This window comes from Epinephelus lanceolatus, chromosome 11 (genome assembly GCF_041903045.1).
Source record: "Epinephelus lanceolatus isolate andai-2023 chromosome 11, ASM4190304v1, whole genome shotgun sequence".
NCBI lineage: Eukaryota > Metazoa > Chordata > Actinopteri > Perciformes > Serranidae > Epinephelus > Epinephelus lanceolatus.
In genome coordinates this window covers 23,130,001-23,146,619 of record NC_135744.1, presented here as the reverse complement: position 1 = coordinate 23,146,619, position 16,619 = coordinate 23,130,001, and the positions used below count along the sequence as shown (strand labels likewise).

The window sequence follows — 16,619 nt, the reverse complement described above, 5'->3', positions numbered from 1 at the left end:
GTCCTTGGACTTCCCTTGAAAATGAGCATGGTTTTAATGAAAACCCCAAATAATAAGGAGAAAGAAACGGTGAGGAAACACAGAAACAGCAATTTTTTTTTTGTTTTTTTCTTGTCTTTCTGTTTTATTGAAGTTTTGTTGAATAGACAGAGCAATTCCTTAGAGATTCTTTATCATGGAAAGCAAGAAAACAGTAATATTTTGTAATTATACTATATTTTAGCAATGTGTAGTTACTGAGCTGTAACATTTTTTCCCCAAGTTTCAAAGCTTCAGTTTGCAGTTGTGACTATTTATAATACTTGATTTGCTTGTTATTTAAATTTTATTTTCTTCTTTTGTTTATTGTACTATTGCTGTGAAATGGAAGAAGGTCCACGAGCCTTTCTTTGTGTCATGCTGTACGACAGATAAGAGGCAAGAGCGTGAGAGTTGTGCTACTCTTTTTGTAATATTGTAATAATAAAATAAAGTTCTAATTTATGCTTTGAAACAAGTCTGAACTGCAGTTTGGATTATCTGCAGTGTTAACTGACACTGCCAACACGTGAACTTTTCTACTGCTCCCTTAGTTCTGCAGAGATACTGCCAGTGTTGACGTATTAGGCTGGTTTCCTCCCAGTCAAACCACTTTTGACCCCCAACTCGTCAAATATCGACGCTTTGTCAGTGGCTCTACACGCCAAACAGTGACGCTTCAGGTACCCCTCCAGCATCAGTTTAAGATATAATATAATTCAGTAATTTTCAATATTTTCAAACGCAGAGGTGATACTGTGGTAGTCTGTGAGTAATGTGACGTCATACCTGTATCTGTATAAAAACACAGCCAAAGTTAGAGAGCAGAAACGGCGGATGGTCGGAGGACACTGACCTTCAGCTTCTCAAATAGCAACTCAAATTCAGCCAGCCCAGCTCAAACTCCACGCCAGATCATGAAACTTTCTGTTGCTGCTGTTACACAGATTAGACCCAGCCTAATGTGAACCCTGGTGCTAGGGTTGACTGAACTTAAGTTGCTACAGCTGTTACTGAGTCCATCCCTGGAGCTTCCGCCTGCTTTTATCTCTGCAAATGTTCTCCTAGTAGCAGAGAGTGAGGCAAAAGCCCCATTTTCACCAAACACTTTCAGTATGGTACCTTTGGATAAGTGATCCTTCAGACATGGTACTTAGACCCTAGTGTTTCCACTGCAAACAGTTCTCTTAAATGTGGGCGGGGTTGTTGTCACTCACTGCTCTGTCCAGCACTCACTGTATTTCCTCATTACCAGTGACACAGAGGGAAGTCTGCACCATTTTTGGAATATGTCTCATGATATACCGTCTCTCGAAACTGTACGATTCAACTTTTCCCCGTGGTCTAGTGTTAAAAAACTAAACAAAAATTGCAAAGAATGTGTTGCAATACTTGAAAATGGCAATACATATATAAATTGGCAAGTGATTAAAGCAAATCGTCCCAGCTCTATTAATTATCAGACATTTTATGTTTGTGTAACATTGACACATTTGACATAACATTGTGTATGTAATTGTTTTACATTGGTTTCTGACACAGTTATGATTTAGGCTGGTTTTCATTGAATTGGATTGAAGTCGTGATTGGGCTGGAAACTTGTCAGTCTGATCTGGCAACACTGGATACAGCAACTTAACTACTGTCATCATGTCTGACAGTTCAGGTAATGTACTATTCACAGATTCTTACATAATCAGCCTCAGACGTTGCTGAGCGGTTTAAAAGGCCCGCCATAACCATATATAATTTGTAACTGAGACAGCTCGCGCTGAAGGCAGCGATTGTTGCACCAGTTGCTGTGCTTTCATGCCATTTATCAGAGCCTGCCTCTGCCAAATGGAAACAGGAAGTAGAGTAGACAAAGCAAGCTGTGAAATCCACAGGACTATCTGGCTGCAGTAGATTTAGCTTGTCTGGCTGTGATGAAAATGGGACTCGTATAAAGGGCACACAGCAGGAGGGCGGGATCAGCACCTTCGTAATCAGTATTACTCCATGAAGGATTCTGAGCGATGTCAGAGGTGCCGGCAGGTTTTGGCCTTTGTGCAGAGAGGATGTGCATCCTGTTCAGGTGGTGGCAGAAACAGCATGTCTAGAAACCTTTGGATTATATGTTTTAAAGGGACAGTTCAACCCCAAATCAAATATTCTTCATCTTACTGTAGAGCTATTTATCAGTCTATATTGTTTTGGTGTAAGCTGTTGAGTGTTGGAGAAATCGGTCGTAGAGATGTCTGCCTTTTCTCCAATATAATGGAACTAGATGGCACTCGGCTTGTGGTGCGCAAAGCAGCAAAAAAAACTCAACAGCATTGTCTCTTTGCAAAAACCATGACCTGGATACTCAAGACAATCCACAGACCTTGTTGTGACAAGTTTCATGTTGGAACTATTTTCTTTCTACAGAACTACTACCAGCAACCGCATCACCATGCAGAGGGAAGCGTGCATCTACTGCTAGCACATCTAGCACCAATGAGCTAGCTAACATTACAGAGGACGCCATTAATGTTTATATCTTGCACTGTCACAAGCACATAGTATATTAAAAATGAACGTGCTTTCAGGGCACGTTATGAATGTCCGTGGCTCACACTGTTGGCTGTTTCACCAGCAGTTCTAATGAGTTAATAGCTTCTTTTACACTGCCTCTTCTAGACGGGAATTTCATGCCGTTATGTCGGCCTCTCCGTTCCCTATAAAAGGTAAAAGTGTGGAATGGGTGCACAGAGTTGTCTCACCGTTAAGCCGGCACTGGAGGTCATAACAGCGCCAGCGTCTGTATAAAAGGGACAGCTGGCAGAATGAGACCATGGGTGGCACAGGACGTTTTGATGACGTGTTTAGTGTACAAGCTACAGTGGGAAACTTAAAAAGCAGCTGCTAGCAGTTAGCAGCTAGCTCAAATAAGAAGCTCAACAGCGGCTGAAAAAATCTGCGCCGTGGGAAAACAACGAGGTCCAGGAGCTCCTTACCCTCCGAACAGAGGAACAGATCAACTACCACATAACAGAGACTGTAAATGATTGTTATTATCATTATAAAAATATCAATTATATACGTATCTGATTTGAGACACAACAAAAGTCTGTGGATTATTTTTGAGTAACTGGGTCACGATTTCTGGAAAGAGACATTGCTGTTGCGTTTTTTTAAATTTATTTTTTTCGGCATTTTAACAAGCCGAGTGCTGTCTAGTTCCATTATATTGGAGAGAAGGCAGACATCTCTACGGCCAGTATCTCCAACACTCGACAACTCACACCAAAAAAAATCTAGATTGGTAAAAAGCACCAAAGGTGAGAGTTGAAATATGTATTTTTGGGCTGAACTGTCCCTTAAATGTATTCTAAATTCTACTATTTTACACCATTATATCAGTCGAATGAACAAATATCACTAATATAGTCCTCCTCACTGCTCCTCTCAGTGAAATATTGTCTCAAATGCTGAATTTAAAATCAACCTGATAGGAGAGTATCACTCAGTCAGAGAGGCAGTTCACACACAGTTACATTTCTGAGGGAACTGAAACTGAATACTGTCTTTAGGTTCGAATGCCTTGATGCTCGGGTCAGTCAGGCTGAGCAGCCACAGTGGAAACTCTCTGTTGTCTCTTTAGACATGCGTGCTGCTCAGAGGAGTCATCTCTGTGGACTGCTGTGTCTGCCGCCGCCACAGGCTGCCTTCCAACGAAAAGTCTCTCCAGCTCCTCCCTGTGGATAAAGGAGGGAATGTTACTAGACGTGGATTACCTTCCTGTCACAGAGAGATGCTTGAAAAGCAATAAAAACTTCTGAGGCTGCGTTCCCATTTCTGCACCTCTGTATAGTCTGTTCGATAGTCTGTGTGAGGTAGGCTGGTGGTCTCGATCCCAGCACCCAGGATCCTCATCGATTTTGCCCAGGTTGCTGTTCCATTTGTTCCAGTTGACTTCCTCCACTCTGAGACGACAAGAGGACACATGCTCCAATTACTGTCTGCTGTGTGATGCATCAATCAGCTGTCAGAGAAAGCGCAAATTAGTGAAGAGCACACTGTGCCGTGCATCAATCGATGCTGCTCGCACAGCTGCATCTTTTGTTAAATCTTCAAGCCCAAACTCCTTTGTTAATGCCTGATTATTATTACATGCTAAACCTTGATTTTGTCGCTGCTCAGATGAGTTTGGGTGGAAGAGATTTTTACTCCTCGGTACTGAAAATCAGGTCAGATAACAACTTCAGTACTACACCTGTCAAAGCATCCTTCCTAAAGTCACCTATACAAACCCTCTGAGATTCACATTGTGGACATATGCCTCTCCTTGTTCCTTGTAACTAGTAACTGGGAAATTATTCAACCATCTTAATCACAGGAAACATGCTCTTTTCTCCAGCCCTGGATTAATCTGTTAGGGGGTCCTGGGCACTGAGCATGTATCCTGTTGCCTTTAAGTACCTGTCAGGTGCAGTGCACATGGCAGATTGCATGTGAGGGGAGGAGGATTTTAGAAATACTATGTATGAGTATGAGTCAGCCAACGTTCTAGCTAATATTTTTTGGTCTAAAAGTAGTCAAATTCAAATATTAAGAGTCTACTTATATTGTCATCAAAACACCAACCATGTGCATGTTTTAATTGTGTAATATAACCACCCCAAAAGTTGTCAAAATATCCAAATTCTCTCCCAAAATAGCCTGCCTACAAGTAATCAAATTTGAGTCTAAAGCCCCGTTTCCACTGAGCAGTATGGTACAGTTCGGTTCTGTATGTGTTTTTTGTTTCCACTGTGAAAAGTTGTGGATGGTACCAATGGAACTGTTCTGTACAGTCCCCATTTTTTGTCCCCCCTCTGTTGGGGTACCTAGCACACAGATCTGGTACTAAAAGGTGGAGCTGTGAACACTGCAGTCTGTTGATTGGTCAATAAAGGACAGTCACTCTGCTCAGGGCTGAGTTGTGGCTGGTTTTGAAGCTCATGTAACCACTGTTTATGCTGTGGAAAGTTTTATTAGTGAACTGTAACGTCACGGTAACTGTAAAATGAAAGGATGTTTCGCTGCCTCTCACAGCAGCTGTAGTCAGAAAAAATTTAATTAATTCACTGGGCCGACTGCCGGCAACTTTTAAGGTGGAACGTTATCTTGTAATGTTACTCAGTGCATGAGGTGAAGACGTGAATCCATCAGCACACCTTAAATATTCCATATGACAACTTTTCATATGACCATTACTTTAGTTTTTATATGACATACACTTTTAGTAATGAGTGGATCTTGAAGTGTTTATATATGTTAATTTCGACCGGGTTATGTGAACGGCATATATTCTAATCCTCACTCGGAGGAAAAAACAAGGGTCACACAGCGCCGTTCCTGTGGACTCCAGCAACACTAAACCCCCGAGCTTGCCTTAGATGGACTAAATGCACAAAGCTGCTATTTTCAAACATCCCATGGAGAGAGACTCTCACTGCAGCCTGCTTCATTTTGTTCTGAAAATGTCTGCGTGCAGCCTCGTTCTGTGGACTATAAACAAGGTGCAGACTTTCATCTGAGTTTCCTCCCAGAGCACAGACAGCTCCCTCATGATCACCTGCCTGGTGGAATCTGAGATGATCGAGTCTGGGTGGAGCCTCGTGTGCGCAATATGATCAGGGAGCTTGAGTTGTTTTCCAGGATCCACTCTCAGCTGCCAGTCTGGGGCTGTGGACAGTTGGTATCATCTTGTCTGTGGTTAGAAAAGAGGTCCTTCCTCTTTTCCTGGGGTGGTGTTTACTGGACTAAATGTCTTCCGCAACTGCCTTGAGCAGCTGGGCATAGCACCAATGGTAACAACCATCAGCCAAGGCTTTGGGGCAGCTGCTGAGGAGGTGTTAGAGGGATCCTCTTCCAGCACACATGGGGCAGGATGGTATCTCAGTTTTGCCCCAAGTGTAAAGGTTTGCTTGACTTGGTAAGGTGTCATAATTTAATTAATGGTAGAAATTCCCCAGTTTTATAAAACGTCATTAACACAAAGGCAAAGAAGTGCTGAGGACAAAGAGGTGTGGATTGTTGACTTGAACTCAAGTCACAAATCTGATGACTTTAAACTCGACTTGACAAAATCAAAAAAGCACCCAGAGTGGACGTTCACACTCAGCTATTGATGGAGTTTTTCATATCATGTAATTAACTGATTGCTTTGTTGCTGAACTGAAAGAAGCAAACCTGAAACACCGGCGACGGTCGTCTCCAAGAGCAGTGCCGAGGTTCTTCTCCACCCCACAGCGATACCTCTCCCTCAGACAGCAAGACAGCCTCCTCTCCATGTCCAGGATCGTGATGGCCCTCTGAAAACAGTCACAGCACTTCATAAACAACCCGCAGTTGCCTTGGATAGACACTCCCCTCGACCACAGAGCACGCCTCACCTGCAGCTTCCAGATGCTGGCGCTCTCGCTGGTGGTCCTCTCCACCGTGCGGTTCATGACGGCGATGAGCATGTTGAGCAGCAGGATGTACGTAAGAATAATGTAGCCAATGAGGAGCATGTAGAAAACCACCTTGTTCTCGCCATCCTGGACGAATTCCACGTCGCCCATGCCGATGGTGAACTTGAAGAGCTCCAGCAGGGTGAAGGCGAAGTTTTCAAAGGTGGGTTTTACACACTCCTCGTCAGGCGCAAGGGGACCAAAGAGACGCCCCTTTTGTGGTGGCTGAGTCACAGCAGTCATGTTTTTCGGAGGCTTTACAATCAGAGTGATCAACGCTGTGACAGGACAAGGGAAGAGAATTTTTAGGCAAATGTTTTGCCAAGAGGAAGTCAGCCATCTTGGATTTCTGGTGCATTAATTTTCATTTTACAAGCATTAGTGTTTGAGGACTTTAGGATGCACAGAAACTCACAAAACTTTGCATGCTTGTTCAAACTAAAAATTATTTTCATTTGAGGGTGCAATAGGGTTTGTGTGTCACACATGGTCTCTGTAGCCCTCTGATTGCTTTTAGCCTTTGAACGCATTTTTGACTCCCTTGGGATACTCAAATTTTTTTCCAGCACACATCAAGCCCTGTGAACAGCACAAGAATATACAGGATTGGATGCATGCATGTTTTGTGGGCTCAATAGTGCCCCTCAATGCGTGGATGGCTTAAGCTACCCTGATGTTCACTTACTTTGGTAAGTACATTCCTCTCATCATTTCAGACATATTTCTAATTGGGTTACTTTAGCTACACCCACCCCGAATGTCGGCCATTTTGAATTTTGTGTGTTTTCATTTTATACAACCTTTTCAAAACTACTTTGAGATCGGATTCATTTCAGATTTGGGTGTTATGAACCTCCAACTAACAAGACCCTAAATTGCAAAAGAACAGTTGATAACTTGAACAGCGATGTCACAGGTCATGTGAGAACACGCCATTTTAAGGGAATGGACAGGTGGAATGGAACTTTACAAAACTCCTCCCAGAGGATTCAATAGATCCATCTCAAATTTGGGCAGCAGTATCTCAAGACCTATATGATGCCAAACTGGAAAGCGTTTGTGCTTTGATGGAACAGCGGTACTATGGCAGCACAACGAATTTCGATGTCTTTACACGACACAGGAAGCTACTGACTGCACACAATTCAATCTGCCCCAGATTTCACATGCTGGATAAAAGTCTAAGCCTGAAGACATCTACAGGCCCATCCTGACTCATATCACCACCTACAGACAACAGGAAGTCAGCCAGATGTGACAAAGATCACTAATTTACATTAAATTTACATGGTGTGGTCTACACATGATATACAGCAACATGACATGTAATTAGTGTGTGTTCTCTGACGCCACATAGAGGACACAGAAAGTGGTACAAAATACACACTCCAAGCAGGAAATACCATCTACCTAATGGGCATGATATCCGACATTTACGGAAAAACCGACGTCCCGCCAGTACCAACGATGTGTGCAAGATCCTGTTCATGGCCGCTTTTATGACAAGTTTATATCTCAATATGTCCTTCATTTGTTTAGGAGAGTAATAGATCTGCTAAATTTCAAATCATTAAAGCAAAGTGAGTAAATTATCAAGTGAAAATCTTGATAATATTACCCTCTGAGTTATATTTTAGCATCAGAGCATTTTGGGAGGGCATACCTGCTGCAAATCCAAAGAGGAAGACGAGGTAGACAACAATAAAGCGCAGGATATCACTGAGGATCATCTGCAAAGAAAGAAACAGGACAAAAGGCTTCAGTGTGGATCGTTCACTGGGATGTTCACTGCGGTGCGGTGCAGCCTGTGTGGACTACCTTCTGTATCATGATGCTGTAGATGCCCATGTGTCTGCTGCCCCTGGAGAAGTAGAGTGTGTTGACCCAGCTGAGAGCGAGACACAGCACCAGGAAGCCAATGTACTCCTGCCGCCTGAACAGATACAGCCCGGCTGTGACCAGGAAGAGGGCGCCCTGCAACAAACTATCAAGAGCAGAGAAGACGACTGAGATTCTGCACAGCTTTTTGATTTCAAATTATGACAATGCTGTAAAACACGAGGTTTGATATTTTACTGTATCGTATGTGTGCAAGTACAAAAACAAAATGACACATTTTAAAAAAACAATCCATCCCCTGATCATCTGAAGCCGTTACATGTCATCAGTCTGTGCTGTTCAGTAAATCCCAGTTATTTGGTGATCATTTTGTGTTTTTGAATATGCTGCCCCATGAAAATCTTGCTTTGCTGACCTCTGCTGGTGGAGGTGTACTCCAGCGTGTGCCAGTGCACCATTACATCACTGTCAGGTGTGGTCATGGGTCAACAGAGCACATTTCTGATTACACCCAGGTGGAACCCCAGAGGGGCAGTGTAAAGGTGTGTTCACATCAAATGCGATGCAAATTTTTTTGCGTTGTGTTACTCGCGCGATTTTGAACGCTAGAATGTTTTGTGTTTTTGATGAGTCGATGAATCAGTGAGTGAACTTCTGCTGGTACGTCATCAGCGTCATATGTCTGCGGAGAATCTCAATGCTGATTGGCTATCGCAGCACGAATTGGTCACTTCACTTTGTTTTTTTTAAATGGTACAATTTGGTGTATTCTGGCTATGAATTTGGTCTCTGGCAAAGGCATCAATTTATGCTTTAAAAGGATAAAATAAAGTATTTCACCTTCAAAAACCATGTGGTCTTTAATCATGTAGCCCTGAGGCCAATTAATACTGTGTTGTTTGTTTTATGTTACTCATCCCTGAAGGGAAATAAGTGCAAATTAAATCAAATTGCCATATCTATGATTATAATAAGCGTCTCTTTCCCGAGCCATGATCTACTGTTTACAATGTAAAGCAGTTACTCCATCTTATGCAAAGCATAAAGCAGAGGTGCCACTGTGCCACCTCATTTCTGCTTTATGCTTAGTGTGACGGCCCTCCCATTGTCTTTGAGGATGTTCCAGCCAACCTCATCAGGCAGTTGTTTGACATGGGAGGTTTGTTGCCTCTGTTAATCTCACCTGGGCCGTCCAGGCCATAAAAGCTGCCTCATGTCTTTATTTGCTCTCTCCACCAAAGAAGAAATGGTTTTGTTGTTGTTTTTTTTTTCCCCCCCCCGTTAAAGGTTTTTTTTGGGGGGGAGTTTTTCCTTATCCGCTGTGAGGGTCATAAGGACAGAGGGATGTCGTATGCTGTAAAGCCCTGTGAGGCAAATTGTGATTTGTGATATTGGGCTTTATAAATAAAATTGATTGATTGAAATTGATTGATTGATTGATTGTTTGTTGGTCTTGAACAGTTGTCTGCAGCTTGGCAGCTATCTCAATTAGGTGTAACACCATCCACCATCCCCTCCACCTCCCTATGACAAAGTCATCTCATGCACAGTGCTTGTAATCAGAATGTGTGACTTTAGAAATGTTGATATGATACGTACAAATGTAACCTATCAGAAACGGACTATGCCAACATTTTCTTCTGGCGCCGAGGCTGCATGCGTAGCAAGATGTCAACGACAGTGAAGAAAAAGACTGCTAGCTAGCAAACGTAAATGTATACACGCACAATCAAACGTTTTAAGAAAATCTGCTTTGCAAATGTTGCATTCAGCACAAGGACAGTGTGTTCTAGAGAAAAACACTGAATGTAAATTCAGATCACATGAAAACTTTTAATTTTGACCACGTCTGGGAGATAAGTGTTACTACTTACAAAAGTATCTCATAATATCCATCAATCAGCAACGTCTGCAGCTTTGGCTGTTTCCTCTTCATCTCTGCGACCTATTGTTTTTTGATAAATCACATTACTGGAATGACAAGGTGGTGATACGAGCCATTGAATTTTAATTCAACAACACCCAGTCACATACATACCCCTACGAGAAAGAAATAGCAGTTTGCCAGCACCATCACTAGCTGGCCTGAAAGATCCAGGTAACCCATTAAGTTGTTTTCGACAGGAAATGGCGGCTGTGGGGCAGAGAAGAAACATAACCACCCTCAGCCTTTCTGAGATGGTTACACACATCAGTCACACAGTTCGTAGCAGCTGAGCTCACCTTTCCAAATTTCCTATTGTAGGCTACAAGAGTGAAGATGGTCAGGTACAGGATGTAGACCAAGAAGTTGAGGAAAAACATTCGGCCTGCAAACGTCCTCCACTTCTCCTCCAGCAGCTGGCCCAGAGGCTCCGTCTGCAGCATCTTGTGGCGGTTCTGAGAGGAGACACATGTTTGAGTGCAGAGTAACGACAGCAGCTGTTCTGACTGACCGGGCTCGTAACGCTGGGACTCACAGGGATGTCACTGCCGTACACCAGAATCTCCATCACGGACTTATCCTCATATGAGTCCACGGAGGCCAGGTCATACAGGGAGCTGTGGACGGGCCCGTAAACCCACTCGGTGAATTTACGGGACAAATGTTTGGTGTTGCTGTCTTGGAATTCCCGTTGCAGGATGTGTGAAAAAAGCTGCAGACAAATGAAAAGTCAGAGAATGTTCAGTCACATCGAGACTGAAAATGTGTCCGTAGCTAGCAAGACTGAAGACAGCAATCCAGGGGCTCACAGCACTCCCCAAAAGATAACTTTTCGGGTTGTTAGAGGAGCTGGAGGCCCGGGAGGTCATTCGTATGGCATGGGTAGTTTGGGGACTAACATCATGACTCAGGGCAGTGATTCCCAACCTGTCTTTCTTAAGGGACCCCTTTCCTATCATTGAGTAAACTGACGACCCCTGGCTACGTGACATATTTAATAGATATTTCATATTATATTCAATGAATAACAATAACAGCACAGAGCAACTGCTAAACTCTACGATTAACTCAAACAGTGAACGCAATAACAGCAGGAAGTTTGTGCAAAACAAGCGATTTGGATGAATTCTGAGCAGATTATTTCCTGTAAATTTTGCATCAAAGGTTAATTTCCTGATAGTTTTGAGAACTTTTTGTAAGAGTCTCTGTCTGTATTACCATGAACAATAATTTTAACTTAAAAAAAACCCACTTTGATTAAGCTTTCTTCACATAAAATGAATAAAATGTTAAGAAATGGCCTACTGTATCCACCTTATTCCTAGCCCCCATGATACCTTGCGTAAATTTTGCAACTTCCAGCGTTGAACTGAAACCGGCGATTTCCAGTGGTAACAGTTTGTTGACAGTACTCTATCTGTTGTAGCTCAAACAGGATTATGTGAGCATACCTATTATTGCATGTTTTGTGTCTAAGTGACTAATGGGAGCAACAGTTTTTAAAATTGGTCCAATATTGAGCAGAACAGGCTGCAGTGTAACCACTCGTGGCATGTTCCCACCGTCAATGTACGTCCACCAAAAGTGCTCGTTTTTGTCACTGACAGGCTCAGATTGTTATTTTAAGTGTCTGACAGCATTATGGAAACGATCCCTACTGAGACAGACCTTTTGTTAAAGAGTAAGATTCTTTTTGTTTAACCAAAACAGCCCCAAAATCATTATCGCCACACCCACCAAGCTCCATTTAAAAACACAGTCATTTAGGCGTCAGCATAGTCAGTCAGCATATTATCACATCTCCCTGGGTAAATTAAGGGTTTATTTCAACCAAATCAGAGATGGTGATTGTTGGAACAGTTGAAAGACAAACCAAGATGTCTTCTGCGAGTTTTATTTTGTTTCTGTCGACTCTGAATGACGTGTGTTTTATGATGATAAAATTACTGTTTATTTACATGGAGTCTGGTGGGTTTGGAAGACTCCATTACCCTTTTGCCAAGTGCATTTTTTAACCCTCTCCTGAAACCTAACCCAGCTGTTTCTGTGCCTAAACCTTTACCAGCACCAAGTCACATCATACAACAGGTTTGATTTTGGGAGGCACAGACAAATGATGTGTTGATAGAAGCATTAGATCAAAGCGACTAATTTTGTCATTTAGTTTAGAAGACTTGCTCCATAATTCCATGTCGCTGATTGCAGGCCATGGATCTTTCTAACTGTAGGGAGATTTTATGAGCATTGCGTTTGTTTTTAGGGTAACAAGCTGTCAGACAAACTGACTATCGGTCCAATGGGACATTATTCGGACTACCTGGGTTATAGGATAATGGGCTGTCAGACAAATGGGCAGTCCCTTAAGGCCCATAGTACATTGTTGGCCCTGGGCCTCAGCACAAATCTACTCTGCTGTGTCTCTTTACCCCGATCTTTCCAGTCTTGGCAGCCATCTTGAGAGGCGTCAGCCCCTTGTGGTTCTCAATGTCCTCCAGCTTCAGCTTGGGGTGCAGGCGGGCGGTGGTCTTGAGGATGCGGTCATACATGTTGGTAATGAACTCGGTGTTGTGCGTAGAGTTGTCAGCCACCACCACCAGGGCGTGCAGCACCGTGTTTCCCTGAGAGTCGGTCAGCTTGGCATCCGCTGACTGGTACCCGTTCTCCATGAGGAAGTCCACCACGTCGGGTTGGTTGGTGCAGGCTGCCAGAGACAGAGGCAGCTCACCTGAGGACGACAGAGAGAGAGAGAGAGAGAGACTCTATTTGATTTTCTTTCTGTCTAACTGATTCAAATGCATCTCTGTCTGAAATGTCTACATCCAATCCATAAAAGTACAAACATGACCTTTTTACAGCCGAGCTTTGAGACTGACGCCAGACACTCCAATTCAAAAATGTGTTCTGCTCATTGTTACTTCACTTGGATGTTTTATGTACAGTGTGCAGATTGATGTACAGATTTTATTTGTTTCTAAACTCATTTTATACTAAACATTATTATTGTTATTCTACTTTGTATGTGTGTGGAGGTATTGTATGTGCTGTACAACATTACTGTACAATAATAAATGCAGTTTATATGTATAGGGGTGGAGAGAGAGGCTGTACGGAAGCTGAGAATGGCCATGCTTGCAATATTATTTTTTTTTAAATTCCCTTTATATGGAGTGTTTGGAGAATTACAGTTTTTTCCTCTTCCTTGGGGAGGCTGTACAATCCTTTTGTGAATTCTCATCAGACTTTTAATTGGCAAATTTTTCAATGTAACTCAGAGACTTTGCATCTTGCAGGGTTCCCACGGTCATGGAAAACATTTTCCAGGCCTGGAAAAGTCATGGAATTAGTCAAATTCATTGACAGTTTTGAAAAAAAGTCATGGAATTTTGTTTTATATAATGATATTGTTACAATAATCTTCTATAGATAACCTTCTATGGGGCGGCAGTAGCTCAGTCCATAGGGACTTGGTTTGGGAACCAGAGGGTTGCCAGCTCAAGTTCCCATCCGGACCAAACATGGAGCATGGACTGGTAGCTGAAGAGGTGCCTCCTGGACACTAGGTGCGCTTGAGCAAAGCACCAAACCACTCGGGGTGCCTGTCCATTGGCAGCCACCCTTACTCTGACATCTCTCCATTTAATGCATGTATAGGTCCTGTTTGTGCATGTGTGTGTATTTCGGGCCTGTGTGTGCATGACAACAGAGTGAAAAAATTTAATTTCCCCTCGGGGATTAATAAAATATATCTTCTTCTTCGTCTTTCCATGTAACGTAACCTAACTGTCAACTTAATGTAACTTTAATGTGTCAACTTGTGACAACATTTTGTTTACCATCACGTATGTTTCCTCATTTTCTCCCTGGGTTTGTCTTTGAATCTGATATGTTTGGAATAATGCCGAGCAAGTGGGGCAAGGAAAAAATCAGTCCTTATAATCCTTATATCCTCAGAAAGTCATGAAAAAGTTTGGAAATTCTGTCCATGAAAATGTGTGGGAGCCCTGATATTGGAATGGGTCCCTGTACTGTATGACGACACCTGTGTACAGATGCAGTATTACATATCAACAGTTGGTGGCGGTGTTGTTTTGAAAATATCTCACCTCTGCTACAATCCTGTAAATGTCACAAGCAGCGCTGTACTGTCCCTTATTTTGTCTTAAATTAACACAAAGTAAAATATAATAATTTGAAAGGAAAATAATGAAATGCAATTTTAGATTTAAGTAAGAAATACTAAAAATGTGTTGCTTTAAGATCAGTGTCACACAAAAAGTTTAGCAACTAACAGTAGATGATCTTTGTGTGGGCGCTCCTCCCTGCAGCAGCATGCACTCACCAAAGTAGAAGCTGGGGCCATCGTGTGGCTGGAAGAATGTTCCACAGGCTTTGGCGTGGACGTCTGCTCCTTTACTGACCAGCAGCTTCACGTAGGAAATACTCCTCCTCTCAATGGCGATATGGAGAGCGGTCTGGCCTGTCAGTCACAACACAGCAGAGGTGAGTAGAGTAGCCAAATATTGTACTCAAGTAAGAGTACTGATACTTTAGAACAATATTACTCAAGTAAAAGTAAAAAGTAGTCATCCAAATAATTACTTGAGTAAAAGTAAAAGAGTATTTGGTGAAAAAACTACTCAAGTACTGAGTAACTGTTGAGTAACATCTGATTTATTTGTAAAATAAGAACATGAACGTAATCAATCAATCAAAAATAATAATCTGCAAATTCATGTATTTTAAACGATATCCCTTTAAAACAAAAATAAATTAAATCTTTACAAACATAACATAAATCAAGGCACAAGAAACAAATATAACAAATATATTCTTATATATACTGTACGTATATATATACATATATATATATATATATATATATATATATATATATATATATATATATATATATATATATATATATATATATATATACACACACACACACACACACACACATATATATATATATATATATATATATATACACAGTACAGGCCAAAAGTTTGGACACACCTTTTCATTCAATGTGTTTTCTTTATTTTCATGACTATTTACATTGTAGATTCTCACTGAAAGCATCAAAACTATGAATGAACACATGTGGAGTTATGTACTTAACAAAAAAAGGTGAAATAACTGAAAACATGTTTTATATTCTAGTTTCTTCAAAATAGCCACCCTTTGCTCTGATTACTGCTTTGCACACTCTTGGCATTCTCTCCATGAGCTTCAAGAGGTAGTCACCTGAAATGGTTTTCCAACAGTCTTGAAGGAGTTCCCAGAGGTGTTTAGCACTTGTTGGCCCCTTTGCCTTCACTCTGCGGTCCAGCTCACCCCAAACCATCTCGATTGGGTTCAGGTCCGGTGACTGTGGAGGCCAGGTCATCTGCCACAGCACTCCATCACTCTCCTTCTTGGTCAAATAGCCCTTACACAGCCTGGAGGTGTGTTTGGGGTCATTGTCCTGTTGAAAAATAAATGATCATCCAACTAAACGCAAACCGGATGGGATGGCATGTCGCTGCAGGATGCTGTGGTAGCCATGCTGGTTCAGTGTGCCTTCAATTTTGAATAAATCCCCAACAGTGTCACCAGCAAAACACCCCCACACCATCACACCTCCTCCTCCATGCTTCACAGTGGGAACCAGGCATGTGGAATCCATCCGTTCACCTTTTCTGCGTCTCACAAAGACACGGCGCTTGGAACCAAAGATCTCAAATTTGGACTCATCAGACCAAAGCACAGATTTCCACTGGTCTAATGTCCATTCCTTGAAATCTCTTCTGCTTGTTGCCTCTCCTTAGCAGTGGTTTCCTAGCAGCTATTTGACCATGAAGGCCTGATTCGCGCAGTCTCCTCTTCACAGTTGTTCTAGAGATGGGTCTGCTGCTAGAACTCTGTGTGGCATTCATCTGGTCTCTGATCTGAGCTGCTGTTAACTTGCGATTTCTGAGGCTGGTGACTCGGATGAACTTATCCTCAGAAGCAGAGGTGACTCTTGGTCTTCCTTTCCTGGGTCGGTCCTCATGTGTGCCAGTTTTGTTGTAGCGCTTGATGGTTTTTGCGACTCCACTTGGGGACACATTTAAAGTTTTTGCAATTTTCCGGACTGACTGACCTTCATTTCTTAAAGTAATGATGGCCACTAGTTTTTCTTTAGTTAGCTGATTGGTTCTTGCCATAATATGAATTTTAACAGTTGTCCAATAGGGCTGTCGGCTGTGTATTAACCTGACTTCTGCACAACACAACTGATGGTCCCAACCCCATTGATAAAGCAAGAAATTCCACTAATTAACCCTGATAAGGCACACCTGTGAAGTGGAAACCATTTCAGGTGACTACCTCTTGAAGCTCATGGAGAGAATGCC

At 42.2% G+C, this 16,619-nt stretch overlaps 1 protein-coding gene across 2 annotated transcripts in view; it reads right to left on the bottom strand.

The window, feature by feature from the left end:
* Window positions 1-94: 94 nt before the first annotated feature.
* The window catches only part of trpv1 (transient receptor potential cation channel, subfamily V, member 1), a 27,519-nt gene continuing 10,994 nt past the window's right edge, over window positions 95-16,619 (bottom strand). For both annotated transcript variants that reach the window (XM_033647299.2, XM_033647314.2), the window contains exons 5-16: window positions 14,582-14,719; window positions 12,669-12,967; window positions 10,778-10,954; window positions 10,542-10,697; window positions 10,357-10,452; window positions 10,193-10,263; window positions 8,298-8,463; window positions 8,143-8,209; window positions 6,420-6,757; window positions 6,217-6,338; window positions 3,844-3,965; window positions 95-3,737 (exon numbers count right to left, since the gene is read on the bottom strand). In XM_033647299.2, coding sequence (XP_033503190.2) covers window positions 3,640-3,737; window positions 3,844-3,965; window positions 6,217-6,338; window positions 6,420-6,757; window positions 8,143-8,209; window positions 8,298-8,463; window positions 10,193-10,263; window positions 10,357-10,452; window positions 10,542-10,697; window positions 10,778-10,954; window positions 12,669-12,967; window positions 14,582-14,719 — 1,850 coding nt within the window. In that variant the 3' untranslated portion in view covers window positions 95-3,639. The remainder of the gene's footprint in view (window positions 3,738-3,843; window positions 3,966-6,216; window positions 6,339-6,419; window positions 6,758-8,142; window positions 8,210-8,297; window positions 8,464-10,192; window positions 10,264-10,356; window positions 10,453-10,541; window positions 10,698-10,777; window positions 10,955-12,668; window positions 12,968-14,581; window positions 14,720-16,619) is intronic.